This window comes from Sinohyriopsis cumingii, chromosome 12 (assembly GCF_028554795.1).
Source record: "Sinohyriopsis cumingii isolate HCF-2022 chromosome 12, ASM2855479v2, whole genome shotgun sequence".
Taxonomy (NCBI): domain Eukaryota; kingdom Metazoa; phylum Mollusca; class Bivalvia; order Unionida; family Unionidae; genus Sinohyriopsis; species Sinohyriopsis cumingii.
The window spans coordinates 30,580,741-30,601,209 of NC_142972.1; the positions used below are offsets into that span (position 1 = coordinate 30,580,741).

At 38.0% G+C, this 20,469-nt stretch overlaps 1 protein-coding gene across 3 annotated transcripts in view; it reads right to left on the reverse strand.

The window, feature by feature from the left end:
- Positions 1 to 5,375: 5,375 nt before the first annotated feature.
- LOC149786185 (rho GTPase-activating protein 1-like) overlaps positions 5,376 to 20,469 on the reverse strand; it is a 75,146-nt gene continuing 60,052 nt past the window's right edge. For all 3 annotated transcript variants that reach the window (XM_089976542.1, XM_089976541.1, XM_089976543.1), the window contains one exon: positions 5,376 to 14,649. In XM_089976542.1, the coding sequence (XP_089832668.1) occupies positions 14,482 to 14,649 (168 nt within the window). In that variant the 3' untranslated portion in view covers positions 5,376 to 14,481. The remainder of the gene's footprint in view (positions 14,650 to 20,469) is intronic.

A 20,469-nucleotide genomic window follows, 5' to 3' on the forward strand; every position in this document is an offset into this window, starting at 1 on the left:
GTATGTGACACACCTTCTAGGTGACCTGACTGAGCTGATTACATATTTTGGGGTGCAGATTCAAATAGGGAAAATATTACCCTCCGCATATCCAGCGGAGGTCGTGAAGCCACGTCTTATGAGGCTAATAGGACATGTATTTTGCTAATTCTGCCTTCAGTCGCCATTAGGAAGCAGGTCTTGTATGAAAGCTGTGCTAGAGATGTCCTTGAAATTGGTTGAAAGGGTGTCTTGTCAGCCAGGTTAATACATAAATAGGTTCCATCTGAACATAGGGTTAATGTTTCTGCTGTGTATACTCAAGGCTGACGAGTAGGTCTGATAAGTCCTTGTTTTGTCCGAAATTCTCTCTTCCATGATGAACGAAAGTGTCAGCGATCGTGGAGCGGTAACATTTTATAATACTCGGTGCGAACTTTCTCTCTTCGAACAGCCAGAGGAGGAAATTAGCTATCTGAAGTATAGATTCCCGGAGAGGCAGGACATGTTCATTTGCGCACCACTGAAGAAAAATGTGCCATTTGCCTTCGTATGCTTCAGAGTGGACTGCCTTCGTGCCTGAGCTGATTCTCTCCACGACTGGTTACGAGAATCGTTTAATTCTGAGTGCCTGTTCAATATGATGCAGACGTGCAGGTTTAGTAGCTCTGGGCTGGAATGAAACAACTGCCGCCGTAGCTGTTGGAGTAGATGACGGAAAATCAGAAGTTTCTGAGGTGTTTCCGATACAAGATTGACGATATCGTTGATCCACGGCTTTTTCCCATCTGAGTAGTGCAATGAGGATAAGGGGGCTAATTATCTTGCTTTCTGTATCACTTTTGCAATCAAATGTGTTGGAAGTGGGCGTATGCGTCCAGGTCGTTCCAATCTTTTGGGTTCTGAACTGGAGAGACAAAGGTTGGGAGTTTGGTATTCCACCTTGTCGGAAACAGGTCCACCAAATGTCCGTCCCATCGGGTACATATCTGTGTAAAAGTCCGAGGGATGGAGATACCGTTCCGTCTGTATTAGTTGATTGTTCCAAGACATAGAATCAGTTAGTACGTTTAGGAATCCCGGGATATGAAGAACGTGTATGTGGATTTGGTGTTGACAACATCACCTTAGATAGTCCCATACCACGACGCCAAGGTCTGGGGACTTGGTTCCTCCTTGCCATTTGAGAAAGGTCACTGCTGTAGAGTTGTCGCACAGAATGAGATTTCCCGTGCCATTTAAACATTCCCGCCACCAGTGAAATGCTTTCACAATGGCTTCATCTCCAGAAGATTCATATGCATATGGCGTTTTTTGGGGAGATCATGCACAGCTGGCTTCCAGAAAGGATGGTAGCAGGTGGGCTCCCTAGCCTTTCGTAATTACCTCGGTACAGACTGTAACCTCGGGCGGTTGTACATGCCAAGTTATACCCGCCGTGAACCAAGTTGGATGCCCCAATTCTGCAGATGGTGCCTCAAATGTGTGCAGATGAGGAGAGGTTGGTCCAGTGGGCTCACTTTTGGCTTCTATTGGGACAGAAAAATCATTTGCAATGGGCAGATAAAATGGGGAACTAGGACGGGGTCCGCTGCCGCCGTTAGAAAGCCAAGTAGGCTACAAAATTCCCGTGCGGATAGAATTTTACTCGAAAGTAAAGAAGCCAACATGGTTCAGATTTTCAATGCCCGGTCCTGAGGGAGGCAAACTATGATGCCTGTGTATTGAACTCCATACCAAGGTGAACACAGCGTTGAGATGGTACTAGGTCAGATTTTTCCTTGTTGACGAGAAGCCCAGGCTGGTAAGAGGTGCAACAAGGGTTATCATGTCGTGGACATAACTCACCTGATTTTTCTGCCAGAGGTCGTTCAGGTAACTTGATGTCACCGCTGTAGAAAAAGTTCGGACATGCACCATTACTCGATTCATCATACGAGTGAAGATCCATGGGATGATGTTGAGTCCCGATGGGAGTACTCTGAAATGGTATACAATGCTGTAGGCGAATCGCAGGTACGTCCAAGAAGCCTTGTGAATAGGGACATGAAGGTATGCATCTTTTAAGTCCACATTGATGGCAAAGTCTCCCTCTTGGACAGGGGCCCCGAGTGGCCAAGTGGTCTAAAGTGCTCTCCGTTACGTATCACTGCCATCTCACCTTTCTGCGTGGGTTCGAGTCTAGGCTTCGGCCAATGTGGGTATGTGAGAAAGCTGGCCAGTAGCCTCTCGTGGGTCAGTGGTTCTTCCTCCACCAGACTGGCCGCCATGCATAGCCTATCATGTGCTGAAAAATGGCATTAAACCCCACAACAACAACCCTCTTGGACAGCATCCCAAAATGCACATTGGTGTATCTATTATGAACCAAGGGACATCAATGGATTTATTGAGGGCACATAGGTCGATGACCGGAGGAAGAGTTCAGTTGCCTTTGGTACCAAAATCTGCGATAAAAACCCAAAGAAACGTTTAAATGAATGATACGACTCTCTTGCTGCTTTACCTGCTTTGGCTTGTGAGAACTGTGAGCATCGATGGGTGGAGCTTTGACAGGACGGTTTCCTATACTATCCCTCTACCATCACTGTGGTTTTGGGGCAGAGAAATTGGTCTCCTTGTTAGCTTGTTGCAGACTTCTTCAGTCTGACCGTTAAAAGGATGCTTAGAAGAAAAAGGCTTTGTTCTTAACTTGGCCTTATGATTTGTCCTTCAGGAAAGTGCAGGCAGAGAGCACAGAGTCGCATTCCGCCAAGTGTAGCTGTGGAAACAGCACTGGCCAAAATGTGTTCAGCGGCTCTGTTCAGAACTCGGCCCATTCTTGAGACGCATTTCGATGCATGCCCTCAAGTATTTTTTGTGGGAAGAGTGAAGCTATGTTCCGCATATTGGAAGATAGCCACAGAGACGAAATCCAAGATCGAAGCCATGTCAACAATATAGCGCACTAACTGCAGAATGTCACCAAAGGCCATCTGATCTATACGTATTGAGTGTGGCTTTGTCAGCCCCAAAGCGGCGTAATCACTGCCGACGGCTTAAGTTTCCAAATGAAATACTGGTGTATGACCAATGTAGAACTGCCGACAAACTGGTGATGAATACTGGTCAGAATGGCCGTAACTCACCCAGACTGCAAAAGTAAATTACATTGGACACTTCTGTTTCCTCATAAGATCAAGATATGCTGGAGCTCTGATCCAGGTCGCTGATGAAGTAGGAGGCGGCTAGAACTCCGAGGATCAAAGTCGGAAAATGTCCTCATTAGAGGTTCGAAAGGCCGAGTCTTTCTGTTACATTAGAAAGTCTGGAAGTGATGACATAATTTGAGAACAAACAACATCTTCTGGTTGCATGATGCAAGGAAAGGACTCCTGTAATGCATGAAACTCATAGAACGCCCTGAATATAAACCGTGACTTTGAGACAGTTGCAGAGTAAAGAGTCTCTTCTTCAAGCAGAGTGTCAAGAAATCGTGAAGAGACATCTGTTGAAGCATGTGGAACTATTCTTGGCATCATGACAAATGAGTGTCTCAAGGCAGTACGAGAGTTACACTGGTCCCTGCATGTCTGCAAAAGTCGGGTTCGACATACTTGAAGCTGGGCTGTTATTCATTGAGCCTGTAATATTGATGTTTTGGCCATACATGATCCCTAGTATATGACCTAGACCAGTCACAACAGAAATAGGCCATCCTTGTGGGGTGGATGTCGTTAAGATCATCAGTTTGGGATGGGATATGACATGTCTGGTCTATGTAATATGTGGTCTGTCTGCTGAGTTAGAGTTAATTTGGCTGTTTGATAAGCTCTGTCCCTCGCTGTTCTGTAATAATCAAGTCGAACCAGGAAAGGCAAGGTAGAGGGAATTGCCAATAATGCCAAGTCCAGTGGTGGTGACTTGTGTGCCAGAGCTGTTTCAGAGAGTGTCAATGTCCAGTGCATCATGGCTGAAGGGTAAAAGTTGATTTTATCTCCCTTGTCTGCCAAATATTCTCACACTGAAAAAGGTCAACATGCAGACCAGTGTCGTGTTCGTCCTGAGCTGTGCGTTTTAGCCACGACTGAGTAAACTGTGTTTAGAAACCTTATCTGTACTTACCCAACCAGATTGGAAGCAATACAGAAATGTACACAAGTGTCTATATTATGCAGAAAAACCTTCACCTTTATAGATAAACACATAAAATAGGTGCCTTGGACAATAAAGTCACCGATATGTACCCGATCATAATGGAATTACACGTATATTAGGAGTTTTTAAAAGCGCTAGAGACTTGCACATACAAACTATTTATAGCCTGAACTGACTGCGAAGTCACTTAGACTCCCCATGCAAGTACCTCAATGTGTGACAATAACAAAGTGTTAGCAAACTGTAAAAGCAAAACTTCTAAAAGTAGCATCTGGGAGGGCTGTATTTGCGAGGTAGTAGTAGTTCGCCTAAGGTATCATAATTGGGTAATGTATTTAAATAAGACATGATACAACAATATTATACAAGCTTTCTATACCAAATACCAAACCTGCACATATTTAAATGTAGTTATAACAATGTAAGGGGATGCACAAGTGACTTGCACAGTTATGTACCAAGGGTGCCTAAGTATGTGAGGAATGCAAGTGATACTAAAAATACAGAACTCTGTCGTCAAAGAATGAAAAAAATCAATTGGAAACTTTTTGAATGAGTTAGTATGCTTCCCTTCAAAGAGAACACGCTTCCAACCTTTGTTATAGAAGAAAACTTCCAGAATATTTGTTTGTTGACTGCATGACCTCTCTGAAGTAACTGAAATATTCACAGGATTTTGCACCAATCCCTGTGTCAAGGCAACATCACTCTGTCATCCAGAGGGCAGATTATATTTAGCTTTTTAGCTAGGAGGACTGGATTTGCAAGGTAGTAGTAGTTCTCCGAAGGTATTATGACATGATAACATACCTGAGGAAAATATGGAGATGTGCCATGATGGTGAAGCTGAACATTACTTAACAGGTGAACATATCTTAATATCTCCAACAAACAAGAGCAATAAACTGTTTATTGTACCAAATCAAACATAATGTTTTGTTCATTTGACATTCTATGTGCTAATCACTGACACTGTTACTTTTATTATGAGCTATAATAACACTGATGTCTCCTTTTGTTTTCCATAACATGGAATGTAACTTAAGTTTGGACATTTAAGGTACCTAATATGATCAGACTTGGAACGTAACTAAGCTGGGACACTGAAGGTCCTTGATGTCATCAGACTTGAAATGTAACCTAAGTTGGGACACTGAAGGGTCCCTGATGGAGGTACAAGCAGGCAAAGGTAATGGAAAGTGAGACAATTATTTTTGAAAATTCAGAACTAATGATCGACATAAAGAATCAAAAAAATACATAAGTAAATTATTTTTATTCCTGTAACATTTGAACTGACCAGTAAAATATACTGCAATGACTTCAGTATAACAGTCCTAAATATACTTATAGGCAAGAAGTATTTAATTAAGTTGACTAATGGTGTGCACAAGTTTACAAAACAACATAACAACACTGGATGTTAGGCCGTGAATTTGGAGTTACTTGTGCATTGTAATTCATGCATACATGTAAATAAGTGACTTTAGTGTGTGTATCTATCTATCTATCTATCTATCTATCTATCTATATATATATATATACCCAAACATGTTAAGCACATTTATGAACATGGTATTATAACTGTAGGTGTGAAAATTTCTTGGGGACTGCTAAGTTGGCAAATTTCATTGCACATCAGCATCATTTTGTATAATACAGGAAGACATTCATCAAATCTGTTTAGAAGGTTTTTTTTAGAGCCTCTTAAAGGATTTTCTATTTCAAAGAACAGCAGCCTATTTACTGGCAAATCAACATAAATTATACAAACTGCAAATCCCATTTTGCAAGAGTGTTTTCCTGTCAATTTAATATAATTAAGCTCAGAGCTTTTTTTCTTGCTGACAAGCCATTTAAGAAAATAGTTTTAGTGATGGTGACCACTGTCAAATAAAATTTTGTCAAATCCCACTCTTTTTCTATCATTAGTAACAGGAGCCATATCTGATAGATCAGAGGTGGGCAAACTTTCCAGTGCAAGTGCCGCATACACAAATTTACACCTTGTCGTGGGCTGCATAGTTCATTAAGTAAAATAATTACTATTTGAAATAGCAAAAAACACAAGGTTTTTCTAAATAACAGCTAATTAATTTTCAGTTGTTAATATGTTGTTAATATTTGAAAACTTAAACTTAAACTTCAAAAGAAGCACATTTATTTGATAAACAGAGTAACATAAACAGAGTCAGTGCAAACGATGACTTGTTCCTAGGCCACACAAAAACCCTTGGTGGGCTGCATGAAAGCCCTTGGCGGGCTGCATGAAAGCCCTTGGCGGGCCGCATGCGGCTGCGGGCCCTAGTTTGCCCACCCCTGTGATAGATTTTCATCAATTGTACTAATTGAAACCCCTTCACTCTGGGATACTTTCTGTTAAATTTGGTCAGATTTTGTTGAATGGTCATTGAGAAGTGTTCACTTGAAGTATTTTCTATTTTGAGTGATGGCAGAATGGTATGATATATACAACTTTTAAGCCCTTCATGCCATGGTGACTTCTGCCAAATTTGGTAACATTCTGTGGAATTGTTTTGAGAAGACATTGTTTAAAGGTTTGGATGTCGTTAATAACAGTGGCCATATTCAATAGAAGAATGAAGTCATTGTTATATGAACTTAAAGTCCTCCCCCCTGAGATCCTTTTTTGGTAAAATCTGATTAAAATCTCTTGAGCAGATTCTAATGTGTCATTTCAAGATCTGTCTATTTCTTAAAGTTCATCATACCAGAATGCTCTCTGCCAAATCAAGTTAAAATTAGTTCAGTGAAGTATTAAATAGTATGTTTTGACAGAGGCACAACAGCTGACACAATGTGAATGACACAAGTCAGTTTCAGGGAATACCATAAGTTTGCTTGGCTTTATGACCAGGTCAGCTAAAAACAGAGAATCAAAAATATCGTTCAGACTATTTGCAGTTAAAAAAGCATCAGTATACAAGAGTATATGACAAAAATCTTCATCAGTATACAAGAGTATATGACAAAAATCTTCATCAGTATACAAGAGTATATGACAAAAATCTTCAACAGTATACAAGAGTATATGACAAAATACTTAAAATACAAACATGCTGTACCAGTTTAAAACATCACCAAAACATGTTCCATGGAATGCAGAGTTTCACCCATTAATGGTGTTGCAATTCTGTTTATGCAGGTAAGACAGGAATTCCTAGAACATATCAGGGTACAAACACATATTATGCTTAAGTTTCAATTGAATATAGCCACCAATGCTGAAGATATGTGACTTTTAAAATAAATGCAAGCACAGGACTTTAACATCAATGATGTTACCAACACTGCTATCATTGTCATTAGCCTAATATGTTATATCTATATAAATCCAAGATGCTTTATTTTATAACCCAAAGAATGGTTCTTTTCTTTTATGTTCTTCTTTCAGTTTGGAAATGCCAAACAGAACAAATCCCACTCCAACCACCATGAGGGAGATGAGTCCAAGTCAAATACAAGGCAATAACTCTATTAAAAAAAGGTGTCAGGGCAGTGATTGATTTAAAAAAATATGGAATGATGATAAACATAATATCAGTCGAAGTTTCACAGCAATCTATAAACAAGAGTCCATATTTGATGTATGATCGGCACGGTTTCCATTTAGGACCAACTAAACATCATAAAAAGTCTTTTGGTGAAAACCCAATGTTGATATGTATATCCAATCAGAAGGAATAATGAAAAGATTTTCATGATGGCTGTTGTAGTGGCTGTATAGGATGTCACATCTACACCACTACCATTTCGGACCAGTTAGATATCATAAGCAGTGTTTTGGTGAAAATTCCATACTAATATAGTCCTTCATTCTGAAGGTGTAGTGATAAGACGGCCATCATGGCATCATTTTCCCATCAAAAGGAATAGCAATAACAGGATTTTGAACATGGTAGCTATGGCTGCCATATTGGATGTTGCATCAGCATCATTTTCATTTTGGACGGACAAGTCACCACAAGTCTTGTGATGAAAAAAAACATTCTGATATGACCTCTATTTAGAAAGATAGCAATAAAAAGATTTTCAAGATTTCTGACATAAAAGCCATATTGGTTGACAGACTGGCACCATTAATTATCAAGGCGGGGTAGCCATGTAAGATTTTCAAGACAGTTGCCATGGTAACCATACTAGATGTGAGATCAGAATAATTTCATTTAGGATCAACCAGATATCTTCAGACATCTTTTCTCTGAAACCCCATGTTGACATGAGCCATTCAAAATGTGTAGTGACAATATTTTCAAGATGGGTGCTACAGTGGCCATACTGACTGTCAGAGCAGCATCACTTTCATTCAGCACCAACTAGACACCGTAGGCAGTCTGCTGGTGCAAATCCTATGTCAATTGGACTTTCCATTTAGAATCAATAGTGATAAGATTTTCAAGATGGCTGTCACTGTGGCCATACTGGATGCCAGACTGACACCATTTTCATATAGGAATATAAAGGATGTATAACAAAAAGCAAAAGAAATCCGTCTGTTGGTTTCAAATATGCTGCCAACCTTTATCCAGGAGAGCTACTCATAATGACTATATGTTTGTTCTGTTTTCATGTTCTATTTAGCTGAATGTATGAAAATCATTAAACCAGACACAGTGATGGTAAGAATCACTATATATATATATATATATATATATATATATATATATATATATATATATATATATATATATATAATGAAACCTGTCACAGATGGGAAAAAGCAAAACTGGCCATTGCCCAAAGGCAACCTGCAGTAGAATGGTTCACCGTTTTATTATTATTATTACTGTTACATTATTAAGACTGTTTTATGTACATTCTATACCACAGAATCGTATATTTTATGCATATATTGTTCTCTCCAAAATGTATGTTCCACTCAAGATTCCAGTATCCTGGTCACTTTAATTGATCCTAAAAATGAGATCATCACAGACTACACTATATCTTCAACCATCTTGGTATATTCATGCTTTAAAAACAATACCTGAATTAGCTGCTCAACCTGCTGAAATCAAAATATAGAGTAAATTCATGGTCCCATGTATTTTTGCATTATCTGGATAGGACTGTATGTCAAACTGCATTTTCTGATTCAATTAAAAGATTTGTCTGAATTTGCCAAGTCTCAATTTATATGAATACTGAAAACATAAACAATGGAAATAGCAAACATTTACCACACAGTCAAAAACCCTCCAATATTAAAAAACAAATTAATTCAGCCAAGGAAAATGTGCAGCAAATTATAAATTTGTCTGTTCCGAAATAGGCAGAAAGAACACAAGTACTGGGAAAATACATAAATACATGTAATATTATAGGTTTATTCTAATAAAAGAACAGAAAATTGCACATTTTTGTACAATTGCACTATACACAAAATGTTTAGTAAAATTTGAGTGTACACAAGATCATGAACTGAAAAATTCAATGCCTTGCATTTTGCTTAAAATGTGATATGCAAAGATAATGTAAATAGCAGATGTGTTTTAAGGTTGAAGTTCAAATTTTCACTCCATATATAGCATTCAATATGCAAATGTAAGATATAACTTTTAACCAATCTCACCATTTATAAATATTTCACTGTGACTTCATACATCGGCAAGGTATACACTTCCAATGGGTTAATTTTCTCTTACTTTTTAAAATCAATAACCATATCTTTTATTACTTTACTAATGGAAAAATTGAATGAGTCATTATTCACTCAACTTTAAAAGTAATTGGTAATGTATTAAGAACTTTGTATGTGAAACATTGTGCTTAAGTTTTATGCAGTTACAGATTTTCATGGCTAGATGAATTGTTAGCACACGATTGTAAAAGCTAGACCAATCAACTTAGAAAGTTAGTTCACAAATTTAGATTGTGAAATCTGTTTTAAGCTATTAAGTTTGATGCTAAATTTATGGAATTGTTTGCTCTGAAATTTAGTAATGATTTGGGTAGGTGTTCTAATCAAAAAGTCTGAGAGATTTAAGCGTACCAACACTTATGACTAAACTGTTAAACATTGTCAGTAGCTTCTCGTGGGTCGGTGGTTCTTTCCGGGGTTTTCCCAGGTTCTTTCTCCACCATTAATACTGGCTGCCATGTATAGCCTATCGTGTGCTGAAAAATGGCATTAAACCATACAACGACAACAACAACAACACATCCCCAGATTCAATGGCAAGCTTAAAAGTAAACAACTATCAAATTATTAACATATTTATGGGCAAAATGTTATGGAACATTAGGAATGGAAAATTAATACTCAAAACTGAGATACCCACATTTAATATGTTACAATATATCAAAACAATAAATTTACAGGAAAACAGCATGTAACAATGATTTTCTTCAGCAAGTGATCTACATCTCATACATCCTTTGTTTCACTGTTCTTCTTTATCCCTTCCCACAATGAAACAAAATACTGAAATTATTGCAAGTGCCTACAAGCAATCTCAAATTATAATATTTAAATTTTGAATATGATCTTTCTGTTAGATAGAATATGAGTGGTTGTCTGACATAAGGACTCATGAATCACTGCACTTTAGCCAGGACATGTGGTTTCCTTAGTCCCAAAGTTTTCTTTAAAAACATATGGAAACAATAACTGAAGAATATAATAAAACAGCCAAATAACAAAACTCAAACAATACCAGGCACTTTGTGTTGAATCTTGACTCTAAGACAACTATAGTAAAAAATATTTATATAAAAAGAAAAAGCAGAGAATCTTGAAATAAATTAGTAAAAATGTTAAGTCAAACTTTGATGCTACAAGAATTGTTTTTTTTAACACTGAGCCACTGATATTTATACATTAATATTCAGTGCATCTATATGTACATCTTTTCTTTTGATGACAGAATTATTTCCAAAGTATCACTGAATACAAACAAAAAAGATTATGTATAATATTTACATAATTATAGTCAATACAGACATTAATATTAACAATAACAATAAATCAAACCTGAAATTACTTCAAAGCTGGAAAATTAGTGAAGTTTATTGTTATACTTTCACATGTCTATGTACATATGTACCTTATTATTAAATAGTAAGTCAAAGATTATGTACAGTAATACCTCGAACATTCGCGAGGTTAGGTTCCAGAACCAGTCGCGGATCAGAAGGAATCGCGAATGTTTGGTACGAGTCACTAAAAATGCTAATAAATGCTTATTTCTAGGGTTTAAACCCTAAATATGACCCAAATCATGTTCCCAAAGCACTTTAATTTCATTTAAAAGTTAGCTTAATACATTACCCTTAAAAAGATAAATAAATGGTCGACGTAAAAATAGAATACAGTATCGTCTAATGGGTATTTGCCACACTCGCGCATTTACAGTACGGTATACTAATATTACCCCTATACTAATTCATTGGCTGCTGTTTTCTTTTGCACTCACAGTAAGGTAAAACCAAGTAACGAATGGGACTGTAAACTTAATGACTGACGTTTTCTTTGTCATTGTCAGGAAGGTAAACTAGGTAAACTTCATATGTCACAGAAGTCATATAACGAAGGTACAATTCAATAAAATAAAGAAAACATGTATGTAGAGGGTACCAATGAAAATTTCGCAAATCCGTGAATTCGCGAATCCAGAAACGTGAATGCACGAGGTATTACTGTAAAGTATTTCAACAGATGCAACTAGCAAGTAAATACAAAAATAAATCAAAATTGGACCAGAATAACCATTTTCAAAAAATAATAAGCTCAGCCAATCACATGCATGGTAACCTCATAAATATGCATGGATCTCACTCATTAATGAAAAAACCTATGCTCTTGTTGCAGAAGCATACATTCCAAGTTTGATCAAAATTGAATCACAAATATGGCTTCTAGAGTGATAGGTTCAGTCAATCATATACAAGAATATCTCTATAATATACCAAGACCTAACTCATTACTTAACCCATCCAAAATTTTGAAGATGTAATAGTCAAGTCTGATCAAAACTGGATCAGGGAGGAAACAAGATGAGCAAATCCTATACAAGATCATCTCATGAATATATGGATACGGCTCATTACTTTATTTGACTGAGATCTTAACAATATTAGCATATATACCAAGTTTTATTAAAATCAGATCAGAAACAAGGCCTCCTAAGAGGTAACATGGTTATCCAATCAGGTTCAAGATCACTTTATTTATATACATGGATGTTACTCAATACTGCTTTTGATGATATAAACTCCTATGCCAAATCTAATTGAAATCAGATCAGAAATTTGGAATACAGAGCATTAACAAGCAATCGCAAACAGACACATGATGGTCAAAGGGCATACCTTAAGCACACTTGGTTGTTCAGCCACATGAGCTAAATACATGGGTCACAGCTATCCCTACCTGTTTATTTACTCTTGAAAACTACATATTTTATGACCAGCCTTTGCCTGTTATGGACTTTCCATTCCAGAAATTTAATTCTTTATCTCTGAATGACCACCCCTTTATATTTATTTCTTGACATATGACTATATTTTCCCCCCTGTACAGTGCATTGGAAATAAATGCAGAGTTTTTTTTACAGGTTTTCATCTTTCTTTTTTCTTTCCTTTCCATGATTATTGTGCATGTGCTCTCAATTTGCGCCATACTAATCAAAGCCAATAAAAACATGTCAGCCAATGAATTGGATCATCCCATGTTTTCTGGCAAAAGTATCCTCTTTTCAGTCTGCCAGATTGTAGTAAGCTCAATTCCATCAGTTAAAAATAAACAATTTTTTCATCTTCATTTCGTAAGGACTTTGTATGCTCTTGACAGTTACCATAGAGTAACTATCTTTTATGATGATTAAAAATATATGTCAGTGTTGCAGCCTAGAAAGAATACTGATAGACCCTGATCTTCTGGTGCATAAAGCATCAGTGTATTGAAGTCTATGCTGTTTGATGTACTGATCATCTGAAGCAAAGTTTGCTGACTTTCATGCAACATCTCGGTCCATGCTGTCTGCAATAATGTGATACATTATAAATCTATCAAAATGGCGATCTGTGCTAATCATGATACTGTACAATCATGACATCATCACACAACTTTTGTGGTGCCAAGCAGACAGAATGGCATTTTAACTGAACTGAAAGATTTAAATTTCAAAATATTAACCAAAGAAAATAATCAGTTAAGGTGATTATGAAGTTTTATAAACCAGTAACCTATCATAATGACCTTTATATGTCCACATTAAATTTTATAGACCCAGTAACCCATTATATTCATCTCCATATCGGTTAATATGAAGTTAACTTGTTAAAATACTTAACATTCACCTCAACAAAGCTAAACACTTATAATACAATTCCTCTTGACTCAGTGTATGTGTTCTTGTAATTCCTGTCATTATTTAAAACAAGCAGGGGATGGGGAGTAGGACCTTAAGGATACATTCTGGTCCCCAAAACAAACATAATGACAAGGTTAATTTGATGACAAATGTTACTTTGTTGAAATGTTGGAGCTTTGAATTTTTTTATGATTCAGTCATGAATACACACTGATATAAAACTTAGATATAGAGAAAAAAGTAATTAAAAAACCTGCATGAAAATGCTAGTAATATCCTGTTTTTCAGTAGTTATTGGTGGTAAATTTGTCCTGCACTTGTGAAACTATATGTGTTATCAAAGTACATAAAAAGTTGTTTCAAGGACATGGTGTTGTATGTATCCAATGAAATACACACAAAAAGAACCATTTTTTGTAACTTTTCACATTTCAGTGACTTTTTGAAGACAAGGCTTGTTCCCTTACACCTGCAGACAATTTCTATAAATTCTCATGTGATTTCTGCAAGCACAGACCTGAGCTTTTGGCATCAAAACTGGCCTTTACTATCCCATTAAACTGCCAGAAAAAACAAGAAAATCAAATAAATGATCAAGATATGATCAACTCAAACACTGATTAAAGAAGGTATCAGGTTCACATGGAATGTTAATTTACAACCAGCAGCTAGACAAGGTCCTGTTTATGGACAGGATATTTAGTTTTTTAAAAAACAAATATTTAAATGGTCACATGGTCAAAAGATACAGGACAAACCCTGACAGTAAGGTATGAACACTCATCTTGTCGAGGTCAGTGACATTATTTACAATACAATAAAATGGCAAGTACATAAAAGAAATATAAATATACTGCTATAGATGATCCATTGTAAACTTTCAAATAAATATTTACAACTTGCTTGGAATTCTATCACAAAGTTAACTGCTGCTGTACTTCAAGTGTAAACTGGTCCATTACTTTTCCCTGACCAATGGCTATCTTGCAAAGAGTTCATCAAAGTGATCTATCATTTCCATGACAAATGGCTATCTTGTAAAGAGTTCATCAAAGTGATCTATCAGGATAAGGGCAAAAGTGTTGAGGTGATTCATGGTACTCAAGGATGCTTGACCCTTTGGCCATATCAAGTTGGGTCCAAATACTATGGCTAAGTTGGTTGATGTCATTTTGTTCTTCTCTGAATGTGCTGCAACCTAAAGGGAAGACAATTCAAACTGTTAAATACTATTTGATTTTTTTGGACATATTTACTAACATATGTTCCTAATTATGATGTCTTGACAGGCTTCTTTGGACCTCCAAGAGACTTTTCCAATAATCTGCATCATATTAGAATGAGCTAACCTGCTCTTACACTAATAGGTGCTCATGCTGGAACATACAAGTGAATACTTAAAAAAGAAAACTGTATCATCATGCATATTTAACTCTGTACAAGGTAGCAGCTTCTTGGTAATACTATGAGTACTGTAAACATAATTAAAACTAACTTAAAAATGCAATATATACAGCAAATTATGTTTTTCCAAGAATACTTATCTGATCTCATTAACTCTAGGGATATAAGCCTGTTACCTCCTGAGTCCAACCCTACTAAAAAGACTAATATTCATCTTTTCTGTCGACAGCATATAAAGGGCAATAACTCTTGCCCATCACCTTTCAATATGGTGGTGCTAGTTTTTAAGCAGAGTGCAATATCAGTGAGGATGCTCATAAGATAAGGTGGCTGGGAAGGTTTTTAAGTAATGTGATCTGTAAAGTATTCTTGGAGAAATGATTTACTGGAAACATTTGCTTCCTCCTTTTAATATGTTCCCAATCACATTAACATTAAGAAAATAGGTAATAGGCGGAGGGAATGCTAAGCATCCTACTGATACCTTGAGTATCATTCTAGGGTATAAAAAGGCTGTATTTTCTAACCAGCTCTCCTAACTTGAATGTAGAAAAGCCAATGGTCACATGATAAATTACTCCTATATTAGATGAATAAGATGATTACTGAATCCTTCTTATCGACATAATTTCACTAGTTAGTCCAGCAAAGCGAAGAGGTTGTGTTGGCTTTAAATGGTTCTAGTGGTCACCTGTGCCACTGCAATAGGACCCACCAGATTCAGAGCCTGTCTCTGCAAAGCTAAATCCCCGAGATACGAATCTGAGAAGGTTGACTCTACGTGCTAACCAACAGCTTCTGTTATGTCTCAGATCAAAACATTAGGTTCAACTGTAACGCTCACGTAGATCACTCTAATTTCCGGAGCTGAGATCATCATTAGGCGACTCTTATCTTCTAGACTTCAGAGTATGCTGAGCATATAACCCACTTCTGCCAGGGTGAAAGGGTTTGAGGGGTGATATCATGCTTCCCAGACTTCAATGGGAGAAAGAGTCAATTGAGTAGGCTGACTCTATGTGCTTCAAGTAGTACTTCAGGCAATGGAAGGATCTTGCATGGCAACTGCTCTCTACATATATATCAAAAGAGAAAGAGTGTGTTACTGATTGTGTAAAATGTTTGGCCATAATGCCTGGCTACAACATGAAGACCATTGGCCATAAAGCCTGGCTACATCATGAGGACCATTGGCCATAAAGCCTGGCTACATCATGAGGACCATTGGCCATAAAGCCTGGCTACAACATGAGGACCACTGGCCATAAAGCCTGGCTACATCATGAGGACCATTGGCTATAAAGCCTGGCTACATCATGAGGACCATTGGCCATAAAGCCTGGCTACAACATGAGGACCATTGGCCATAAAGCCTGGCTACATCATGAGGACCATTGGCTATAAAGCCTGGCTACATCATGAGGACCATTGGCCATAAAGCCTGGCTACATCATGAGGACCATTGGCCATAAAGCCTGGCTACACCATGAAGACCATTGGCCATAAAGCCTGGCTACACCATGAGGACCACTGGCCATAAAGCCTGGCTACATCATGAGGACCATTGGCCATAAAGCCTGGCTACACCATGAGGACCATTGGCCATAAAGCCTGGCTACATCATGAGGACCATTGGCCATAAAGCCTGGCTACATCATGAGGACCATTGGCCATAAAGCCTGGCTACATCATGAGGACCATCGGCCATAAAGCCTGGCTACATCATGAGGACCACAAACAATCCAAGATGAACTGTAGATCTTGTCAACTGAAAGAGCATGTAACTGGCTTACTCAGAACGCTGTAGATAAAGCTATCAAGAAACATCATAGTAGCTTCAGTAAGGTCCAAGCTAAAGGCTTTTTTTTTTTTTTTTTAAACTGAGTCAAGTTAAAATCCAGGTGGAAATTGGGGGAAGGATTTTAGTTGGCTAGTATATCTAATAAGTCGTTACCTCTTCTGCTAAGATGCCTAAATGTGTCAGACATCATGAAGCAGTAGCCACTGATGGTAAGCTTTTTATCTTCACCAAACAAGATAAAAAGTTTGCTTGTTGAGGGATTGACTCACTTAAAGGGATGATGTTAATGACTTGGCACAGTCCCTGAAAATATGGCACTTTCCCTTTAAAACCTTCAGAATGGATGGCCTTCTTGCTTGTGAGATTCTGTCAACAGCTGAAGATCTAAATTCCTTTTTTTGCAAGGTTGACCAGACATGAGCCAGGCACAGAAGAGAAGATAATCCTAGTAGGGGTGGAACACTTGCAACCCTGGTTGTCTGAAAAGATTCTGCTTTGCCGCAATCTTTCTAGACAGATCTTTTGCTAGACTGCTGAGACATCTGAGCGGGTTATCAGAATCATCTTGCATGTCTTAATATCTTTATTATTTCTATGACCATGCATGGTTAAGCAAAGGTCCATAATTGATCTCAACTGACTGACAGTGCATCCATGGCCCAAGCTTTTGGATCTGGACCTGGAAAGATGAAGGTTGTCAATGTGTGATTTCACCTTGATAAAAAAATATGGATAATCATACCCCCCCCATGTGCATAAATGTGACAAAAGACTGATTGATGGAGGAACCATTCTGTGTGAATGATTTGACCCTTTCTGGAGAGAATGTGGGCAATGATACTGTTGTGAGTCAACTATGGTTATTCCACAGACACAGGAATGATCATACCTTGTTCATGATATGGACCTTTCGGTCAAGTGGACAAGAAAATGGGCACCACTGAGCCAGAAAGGTCATCTGTAAAATGGCCCAGTAGGATTAGGCCAGGGTGAATAATCCTAGAAGCTGCATGAACTTTCTTGCTGAGTTTGGTGATCCATACTATATGAACATAAGGGAGTCAAACAAGACTGAAACTGTTGACCAACTTTATACCCAGACAAAACACTGGGATGGATGAAAGTTGCACTTTTTCTGGTCCATGAGAATACTGAGATGATTAAAAGAGGATAGGAGATTATTTGTGTCCTTGAGAATATTAACCCTTTACCTCATGCAAGTGCCGTTGGATGCTTCTACTCCATTTGCTTACAAGCGCCTTCGGATGCCTCTACCCGATTCGCATACAAGCGCCTTTGGACGCCTCTACCCAACTCACATACAAGTAAACATCAACCATTCTGAGCGGGTTTTCATGGCGCCACCTTTGGAGAAAACCCTCTATTTGATACTACATTCATTGCTGTGAATGATCAATATGTCAGATCATGTGGTCACTATTTACACTCTGGTCGAAATCTGCTATTTAAAGTAACTGGGTCATATTCTCCACTCTCCAAAATGGAGGTCACAGATTTCGGTCAGTACTTACGGAGTTCTCATGATTAGAATCACAATTATGAAAGCTTCAATAACTTAGGTAAAGGCTCTGATATTGATGTAGGCAGCAATTAGTTTTTATAAATTATCAAATTCAGATGACTTCGTCATGTAGACGCAAAGAACATGTAAATTTCGAGTAAATGGCTGCTACAGTTGGTCGCGTAGCTTCAATGACTTGACGGTGAACGAGTTCTCTCAAGATTTTAGAGCACATACAAAATTCTTTCGTGAAAAATAATTACACAGCTACAGCGATCAGACTTTACTCTTAAATTTGTCCATACATAATAGATGTGTACAAAACTGTAAAATGGTTAAAACTGCTGAAAAATGTAACATACACTACACTGCTTAACAGTTAACAGACAGGCCTATGTGTATGGAGTTGAATAGGTAACAGGTATTCTATTTATAGTGCACTGCAATGGATAACTTTGCTACATGTGTATCAAAGGGCTAAAAAGCCATACACTCTATGAAGTAATGAGTTAAAACTAACCATCTGTTTTTGGTGGAAGTTGTCCAAGTATGCCGCTGTCGACTGGAACAGGTTGACAATGCAATCCATGATTTTGGTAAAGAGCCAAGAGCAGATATTTAGACAAAAGAGAACTTGAAATCTTTTAGCAAAATGAAAAAAAAAATATGTGCTGCTGGGTGGATTGGGATATGAAACTATGCAATGGTCAGAACAAGAATGATGGATTACTTGTCTATCAGGAAGTAAAGTCATATCTATCTTACTGTCTCCATTTTGATCATTGGCAGAACAATGTATTGATGCGGTGATTCAGGTCAATAGTTGGCCTCAACCTGCAGTTGACCTTTTGTATAATGAAAAGCCTTGAATAAAATCCCCGAGTTTATGGTTTTCTCACAATCTCCACCACTCTTTTGCTGATAAAAGACTATACCTCCTTTTGTACAGCATCTTCCTTATCAAGATCTGATGGCACATCCATTAGAAGGGAGAGTTTGAAAGAGGAGCGGGCTGGTTAAATGAAATCCAAACCCCTCTGAAATCACTTGGATCACCCATTTGTTTCAAAGAAATTGGTTCATCCATTTAGATTGGAATTGTAGGAGTCTGGTGCCCAACAGTAGGCTGTCTGTGGTTGGTGGGTCAGCATGGAGAGTTAGCAGGCTTGGAGGAGGAGAAACTGGGTCTCTTGTCCCCTCCTCTACTGTTAGGTCACCTCCATTCATTAGGCTGTGATATAAACTGCACCTGTAATGTAAAATAGTTTTTCTTTTGCTGGCATATTATTACTCCACTATGGAAGGAATGGATTGGTCTTAACTGACTGTGGTGGGTGGCAGCAAGTTGGAGTGGTAGTTCCTAAGCCACTTTCCTCAGAACTTCTTCAATTTTGCCCCCAAAGGGTAATGGCAAGCCAAAGTGTCAACCATAATACCAAGGCATGATGTGATGCAAGCAATATGGAATGCAGGTCAAGATTCGTAAAGGCTGTCAGCACATGTGCCAGAGACTAGTGTGCTGCCCTGCCCAGTTATTGACCACTACTTGGGCCAGTCAGAATGAGGCGAAATCTAACATCAAAGACGTGGCAACAACATTTCAAACCAGCTCTGATGTGGCATGAAACACAATTTTGTTTCTGTAAAAAAGGGGGCAGACATGTGGACCATCGCTAACTTTTTATCCAGAATCAGGAGTTTAGCATGGAAGATGTCAGAATTTGTTTTGTACTAGTGTAATGAAACCTTCACTGGTACTTGGCTTTCAGAAAAGAAAGCCATATAATTTCAAATATTATGGACTCTTCCAGACAGATGGTCATAAATCTCTCTTATCTTCACTGACTAGGGAAGCAGTCTGAAGTACCAAGTCTCCTCCTCATTATCAATATCTACCAATGCCTTGATCTTGTAGTCAGGCATGGTTGTAGGCAGTGAAGGGAATTCTGATGCCGACAACACTTGAATATTTATTTGATGGCAGGCTAAAAGCTGAACTCCATGGATGGATCTGAGTAATACTGTTGTTCAAGAGTATCTTCATACTCACTGTGTGTAGTATCAGGTTCCAAATCCAGATAAATCATTCCTGGTTCTGCATCCAAATCCAGATAAATCATTCCTGGTTCTGCATCCAAATCCAGATAAATCATTCCTGGTGTCACAGATGATGTACTGAACATTTGGCAAGTCAGCTCTGCTCAATGAATTTGTCATAATGGTAAGATGGCTGGTTCAGCATAAGCATGGTCAGCATGGCTGTGCAGAAGTGGTCTGGCTGGTGCTGATAC